Below are 8,067 nucleotides of genomic sequence, written 5' to 3' on the forward strand. Positions count from 1 at the left end.
ATCTCTCTTTACTGATATGAAATTATTTGATATCACCTTTATATATATGTGAGCAATAGTTTAGACTTGTACACCTTAAATCTTGATTTATGATATCCCCTTTTACTTCATTTGATATGACATTATTTGATATCATCTTCATATGTGAGTAATAGTTTAGATTTGTACACTTTAAATCTTGATTTACACTTCGCTCTCGAGATTAACTTTGGATGTTAGATTGTGAACTTGAATTTGAGTTCTTTAGTGCTTGAACACAATCCTTCCATTTTATAAAATAAAATTCATGAAATTAATATTTTTTGTCAATGTGACAAAAGAAAGTAAATATTGATCAAATTGGTCCGCGCATCACCTTATTACATTATACGAAAAAAGCCCTTACCATATTTTTCTTCCAAATTTTCCTCTTTGACTATTCAATGTCAATTGTTCCATCTTAATTTTTGTTATTAATCGAAAATCAAAATAAATCAAATATACAATAAGATATAAGAACATCCAATTTCATTCCGACCACATTATGTAAAATCTTTTTATATCAAATATGCTAAGATTGCTTAGAAAAAATGATTGCCTAGAAAAAATACACTTCCATTAAAAATTCGATTTCTCACTTTATAATCACCTTTTCTATTCCTTCAATCCCAATTTTGCCAGAAGAAGAAGATTTTACTGAAAAAAAAAAAAGTGATTTTGTTTTGACCACTCGCACAAAAAATAAAAGTAGTACTAGTGCTTTTACTTTTGTTTATTGTATTTTCACTATAGTTTTCAAACCTTTTACCCTCTAACTCTAACAAACAAAGGTGTAGAAATTACTAGTGCATAATAGTGCGTGTGCATGTACAAATAACCTTTCTGGTTAAAGACGCCATTGCTGTCTTCGTCATCACATTCTCTATACACGTCACCCCCTCCCTAACTATACACTATACACACAGTGAGTGTGTTACTGTGTGTGAAGGGGCCATACCTTAGCCTTTTCTGTTCTCTTATAGCGTGCTACACCTTCCCCTCTTTGTTACATCTCTCTTCTTCTGCTTCTTTTTACTCTCTTCTTTTGCAATATACATTCTTGATTTTCCCTTAAACTTTCTCTTTTTTGCTCATATTTTCTTGAAAAAGAACTGAAAAGATTAAATGGGTTGGGTTGAGATCTGGAATTCCTAGGAGGTTTCTTGTAAGTTCTTTGTTATTTCTTCAAGTGATTTGATGGGTATTTTTCTACTTTATTGTGTTTTATTATATATTTTTTTTCACCTTTGGTTGTGGGAAAATCTTACAAAAGTCGTTTGCTTTTTTACTGAATTTTGTTTTTCTTGTTCCTACTGTACCTAATTGGTTAAGATAAAGAATCTTTCTTTTTTGCTGAAATAGTATCTGCATTACCATTATTTCTCTTCCATTTTGAACGTCTTGCTCTTTGCATATTTTCTCTTTTAGCTCATATTTTCTTGAAAAATAACTGAAAAGAGGTTTTTTGTGAGTTCACATTTTTGGTTCTGTGATCAAAATGATTTGATGGTTATTTTTCCAACTTTCTTGTGTGTTCTGTTGTGGGAAAATCTTGTAAAGTTGCTTTCTTTTGTTTACTGAATTGTGTTTTCTTGTTCTTAAAAGCGTTTGGCTATTTCGGGTAGAGATAAAGAATCTATCTTTTTGCTAGTCTGCATTAGCATTAATTCACTTTTTGTTCATATTTTCTTGAAAATCAACAAAAAAATCAAATTTGCTGGGCTGAAAATCTGTCTTCCTAATAGGTTTCTTGTGAGTTCCTTATAATTGAATTGATGGGTATTTTTTCAACTTTGTTGTGTGTTTTGTTATATGGGTTGGAAAATCTTATAAAGTTGCTTACTTTTTTTACTGAATTGTGTTTTTCTTCTTCTTACTATATCTTGGTGGAGATAAAAATTATTTTATCTCTTTGCTGCACTGGTCTCTGCATTATCATTATTTCTGTTTACTTTGAACATTTTGGTCTTTGCATTTTTTCTCATTGTGCTCATATTTTCTTGAAATAACACAAAAAAAATCAAATAGGTCGAGCCAAGTGTTTTGTAATCTCTGGAAGTTGGCCCCTTTTTTGGTTCTGTGATCAATACGATCTGTTTGGTATTTGACCAACTTTGTTGTGTGTTCTGTCGGTATGGTTTTTTCAGTTTTGGTTTTGGGAAAATCTTATAAAGTTGCCTTTTCCCACAACCAATGCATTTACATGTCGGTATGTTTTTCTTGTTCTTATGAGCATTCACATGTATGGCTATATCTGGTAAAGGTAAAGAATTTATCTTTTGCTTTAGTGGTCTCTGCATTTGCATTATTTCTTCTCTTCCATTTTGCACATTTTAGTCATATTTTCTTGACAAATTACAACTACAAAAAGCGATCAAGTGGTTTCCTAAAAGGTTTCTTGTAATCTCTTCAAAGTTATCCCCTTGTTTTGATTCTGTGATTAAAATGATTTGATGGGTATATTTCCAGCATTGCCGTGTGTTCTATTATATGGTTTCTTCACCTTTGATTGTGGGAAAATCTGATAAAGTTGCTTGCTATTTTTACTGAACTTTGTTGGCTATATCTGCTGGAGATAAAGTCTCTAGCTGTGTTGGTTTTGCATTACCATTATTTCTCTTTCATTTTGAACATTTTAGCATCTGCATCTTTTCTCAACTTTGCTCATATTTTCTTGAAAAAAAGAAGTACTACACGAAAGATCTAAGGTAGAAGCAAGAATTGGGCTTCTTAAGAGGTTTCTTGTAAGTTTCTTAAGTTGTCCGCCTTTAGGTTTTGTGATCAAACTGCTGCTACGATGGATGACTTCCTGCCATCAGTACTGGTCTTGTTTGTGGGGAACCTTGTTAAAGGAAAATAAGTTGGTTTTCTACTTATTTTCTTATGTTTGGTTAGGAGTGGAAAATATTTTCCGAAAAGTATTTTATGGTGCTTGGTTGGTGAGTAGAAAATATCTTTTAGAAAAATATTTTTAGCGTTTGATTGGTGAGTGAAAAAAATACTTTTTAGAAAATACTACTAACTAATTGTTAACTAGTATATCAGTGCCTCTTGTAAGAACTAATTTAAGCATAGCAAATAATATCAATATCAAATAGTAAAATATTACAATCACTAAATTTAATCAACTACTAATTAGCAAATATAGGGGACATTTTTCGACATTTTGTTAGAACATTCTCAAGATACTACAATCAACAGAAATACAACGGAACGACAAGCTTATTGAACCTTGTAAAACAAGATGCATCGATGACAAAATGAAATATGCAATTTGCAAAAGTAACATAGGTAAGTCTTCCTCTATGCATATGAAAATAACAATACATTCAATGAACATTGGTAAAGAAAAAAATTTGGGCTTCACTATTTTTTATTTCAAGCAGTGAAAAATTGAAGCAAAGCACAGTGAAAAATGTTTTTGAGTAATGTGAATTTTTTGAGAAATGTGAATATGAGTGTTGTTGGAGTGGAGAAGAGGGTGGGGGTGGGGGCATAAGTCACATTTGTCATTTTTCGGAAAATGACTTCCCTTGGCCCTTGAGGGAAGTCATTTTCCGTCAAATGGAGGAAAATGAGTTGTTATGGAAAACATTTTCCCAACATTTGACTACAACAAAACAAGGGAAAATAAGAAAACATTTTTCAGAAAACATTTTCCATCGTACCAAACACACCCAAAGTTGCTTGCTTTTTTCACTGAATTGTATGGATTGCTCTATTTAGTGAAGATAAAGAATCTATCCTTTGTGTTCTAGTGGTCTCTGCATTGTCATTATTTTCTTGTCCATTTTGCACAATCTGGGTTCGAGCTGTGGAAGCAGTCTTGACTGTTTGCATCACACCCCTTGGGGTGCGGCCCTTCCCTGTACCATGATAAGGAGGGATGCTATGTGCTCCGGGCTACCGATCCCCTCAATCTCAAATTAAGAGAATCTTGAAATCTCTTTAGTTGTTTCCATTTTGGGTCTGTGATCAAACTGATATGATGGATGCTTCATACTTCGTTGTGTGTGTGTTGGTTACTTGTTTCACGGCTGGTCTTATTTGTGGAAATATCTTCTAAAGATGCTTGTTGTTTTTGCATTTTCTTGTAGACTATCTGTTGAGAAGATTAAGAGTGTCTTTTTGGCTGTACTGGTCTCTGCATTTCCATTATTTCTCTGCCATGTTGCAGAATCTGGCTCCAACTATAACTACTGTTACTAATATTGAAATATCTGGAGAAGATTATGAATCTGTTTTTTTGATCTAAATCAACGTGAGTTTTAAGTAACCTAAGATGGAAGAGTGTTATTCCCTCTGTCCTAATTTAAGTGTCTTACCTATTGTTTTGGCTTGTACAAAAAGTGTTCCTCTTTCAATATTTAGTAAGTGTTCCGATCCTAACATTCAACCTTGGCAGCGGACATCACTAATTTAACACCGTAAGATTCAATGATCTTTTCTTATATCTTAAACTTGCCTGTCAAACCAAGACACTTAAATTTGAGTATTTAATTTGTATTGACATATTTTTCTGAGTTCTTTTAAGGGAGAAACTTTATTTTTTTTAATGAACTCGTTAATGTGGATTGTTCACACTTACAAAAAGCTAGTAATTCAATGCTGGTCTTGATCAGGATAGTTTAGCAGTGTTAAGATGGGGAGGTTTACAATATGCTGATACATGATAACTGATATTGCATCAAATGATTTATGCAAGCATGCTTCAATCAATCATAAATCTGGATGTGTACACTGTCCGCTTTTGTTTTCTATATTGTTTTCTCTGCATTTCTCCGGAAGCAGTGACCTTCAAATGTGGCTAGCCTGATCTCTATTCATGATAAGATCTGAATGCTGAAGGGTCGGAACAATACTAAATGTGAATATATTCTTCAATTAGCTTAGTTCAATCAGACTAATATTGAACTGGTCATGGGTAGCAGATATCAGAGTGACGTAGCAGCTCTTTCAAGAATAGTGGACATTACACCTGTAAATTATGACCAGATACCCCTAAACTGTGTAGTTTGAAAATTTTAGACTTTCAACCATCTGTATTTTTGAAACTTATTTAAAAATGACAGATTTTTGTATGGTTATGAATTATATCTCATTTAGGGTAAATAAGTTCTTGAGCCGTGGGCCTTCCGGAAACAACCTCTCTTCTTCATATGAGGTAGTGGTATGGACCGAGTACACTTTTACCCTCCCCAAAGCCCACTTTGTGGGAATACACTGGGTATGTTGTTGCTGTTGTTGTAGTGTAAAGTGTGTTAAAGTTAAATTGTTACTCGTGTTTCTGCGATTGTATTTTAGTTAAGGGTCCTGAAATGACTTTCTTCACTAGTAAACTGCATTAAATGTGAAGCACTTTCATGGAATGAGCTTTGCTCGTGTGAATATCGTGCTTAAGATATATGGTTCTGATTCTTTATTTTAGTATTGAAGATAAAATGGTGCTAAACATTTTTTCAGGTAAATTATGAGGAGTTTGGGACCATGGAAACTGGTGTTTACACCTGGAAATGAGGGAGAGGCAACGGTGGCGATCTGAAGAGGATGCTTTATTGCGGGCATATGTTAGACAGTATGGACCAAAAGAATGGCACCTTGTATCGCAGCGTATGAACACACCCCTCAACAGGGACGCTAAATCTTGTTTGGAAAGGTGGAAAAACTACCTGAAACCAGGGATTAAAAAAGGATCACTCACTGAAGAAGAGCAGCGTCTTGTTATCCAACTACAGGCCAAACACGGTAACAAATGGAAGAAAATAGCAGCTGAAGTACCAGGTCGAACTGCTAAAAGATTAGGAAAGTGGTGGGAAGTATTCAAAGAGAAGCAACAGAGAGAGCAAAAAGAAAACAATAAGGTTGTTGATCCAGTGGATGAGGGAAAATACGACCACATTCTTGAGACCTTTGCAGAGAAGATTGTAAAAGAGCGGAGTGTTCCAGGTTTACTTATGGCTACTTCTAATGGAGGTTTCCTCCACACTGATGCACCAACTTCTACGCCACAGACTCTTCTTCCTCCGTGGCTTTCTAATTCCAGTGCTCCTTCAACTGTCCGATCGTCATCTCCATCTGTGACTTTAAGTCTCTCCCCATCAACAGTGCCACCTACTCCTACGCCCAGTATTCCGTGGCTACAGACAGATAGAGGACCTGAAAATGCGCCCCTTATCTTGACCAGTTTTCCACATCATGGGGTTGCCCCTCCTTGTGGAGAAAATCCATTTATTACTGAACTTGCAGAATGCTGTAAGGAACTAGATGAAGGGCATCGTAGTTGGACTGCACATAAGAAGGAAGCAGCTTGGAGGTTAAGGAGGGTGGAATTACAACTAGAATCAGAGAAAGCAAACAAAGTTAGGGAAAAGATGGAGGAAATCGAAGCAAAAATGAAAGCTTTGAGGGAAGAGCAGAAGGCAACTTTAGACAGGATTGAAGCAGAATACAAGGACCAACTAGCAGGCTTGAGGAGGGATGCAGAAGCAAAGGAGCAGAAATTGGCTGAGCAATGGGCCTCCAAACACCTACGCCTTGCTAAGTTTCTTGAGCAGATGGGATGCCAATCAAGACTTGCAGAACCTAATGGTGGCCGCTGAAGCAAAGCCAAGAATTCTCGTGTGTCCTGGCCGTGTAAGACGGTTATTTCAAATTGCTATTGCCGCCTTCTATTTGGTTTACTGTGTTTTTGTTTCTGCATGATAATTCTATAATAACCTGCAACTTGTATTTTTGGAATCTGCAAATGATGCCACTTTGTGACAACATATTGTGCTTATATCTTTCAGTAGCAACATTTATCGACATTGCTTACTTTCTTGTGTTATTTTGCAAGTAGGGGAAATACAGGAGAAAAACAGGAAAGTAGGAACTTATTTATGATTCCAATGCTAGTAAATTGAATGAGCTCTGAGTGGAAAGTACAGAGTTTTGAGTGGATTTTCTGTAGTACTTGTGAAAACGTAGTCATCTTTCCATAGTTTGAACGTCTTTGATGGATATTCTGATTTAGGCTTTAATTATTGTAAGTGCATTTAACTTAACTCTATTTTTCTTTATAGTCATGCTGTTCAGGTTAACTTGAGAACAGTTTTATTAGTTCCACGAGGTGTCTGCCATCTTCTATCAATGCAAGTATTAAATAGTCTGTCCCGGTGCAAAAGTAATGATAAAAATAGCTACAAAAACTGCTATAATATTTTTGGATATATTCAACTTGTTAATTGTTATCAAAGAACAAAATTTAGCGTAACAACAATAGCCAAAAAAATTATTAATAGAAATTCTCTAAAACTATATAGCCATTAAAAACATCAATAGTACTTAACAAACTAAAAAATATCCCGAAATAGGATATTATTAGTACTTTCAATACTAGAAATACAACTGCATATTGAGTTCGTCATATCCACATGCATATAGTAAAAAAAATAAAATAAAAAATAATTTCATGCATTGTTTAAGAACAATGTTTAATAACAATATTTTTAAAAACAAACTTTCATTGCATTGCTTTCAAGCTTCTGCTTGATCAGCCCCACTGTTTAAGAACATTGTTCCTGTAAATTTAAAAACAGCGGATCACTTTTTAATTGTTCATAATCCAATGTTAATAATAGGAGCGATATAGAGCACATAAGACTTCAAAATCAATGATATAATAGTTTCAAACACTTTATAATTACAAAAAATGAAGTAAAAGATCAACTACTCCAATTTCATCGAGAACTTTAATAGGAGTATTAGAATAGCGAATACAAAAATTGTAAATATAATGACCATTCCGATGAAGTTCATAATCTCGTTTTGCTGCCCCCAAAAAGGCCAAATGGATTCCTCTCCTCTTGCATGATACTAAATCAGTGTCTTTTTATGAAATAGGATCAGCGGTAAATGTTTATTATTTATATCGTGTCCATTGTTTTTGTGTTTCTTTGCAGCAGATTTCTTTTTCGAGATTGAAAATTCTCCTTTTCTTTTCTTGGATTTCTTATCTGCAACCCCAATCTATAAATTTAAGAAGAAAAGGTTTGTAAGAATAATTTAATT

General features: G+C 34.3%; 1 protein-coding gene across 3 annotated transcripts; it reads left to right on the forward strand.

Moving 5' to 3' along the window:
• The first annotated feature begins 722 nt into the window (after window positions 1-722).
• LOC107842898 (transcription factor AS1) lies at window positions 723-6,822 on the forward strand. 3 transcript variants are annotated; one of them, XM_016686942.2, is made up of 2 exons: window positions 723-1,219; window positions 5,482-6,822. In XM_016686942.2, the coding sequence occupies exon 2, from the start codon at window positions 5,532-5,534 to the stop codon at window positions 6,615-6,617; it is 1,086 nt and encodes a 361-aa protein (XP_016542428.1). In that variant the 5' UTR covers window positions 723-1,219; window positions 5,482-5,531; the 3' UTR covers window positions 6,618-6,822. The 3 variants fall into 3 exon arrangements, with proteins under 3 accessions (XP_016542428.1, XP_016542427.1, XP_016542429.1); XM_016686941.2 differs by having other exon boundaries at window positions 723-1,183; XM_016686943.2 differs by lacking the exon at window positions 723-1,219 and adding an exon at window positions 1,384-4,445.
• The last annotated feature ends 1,245 nt before the right edge of the window (window positions 6,823-8,067 follow it).

Source organism: Capsicum annuum, chromosome 9, assembly GCF_002878395.1.
Source record: "Capsicum annuum cultivar UCD-10X-F1 chromosome 9, UCD10Xv1.1, whole genome shotgun sequence".
In the NCBI taxonomy this organism is placed as follows: domain Eukaryota; kingdom Viridiplantae; phylum Streptophyta; class Magnoliopsida; order Solanales; family Solanaceae; genus Capsicum; species Capsicum annuum.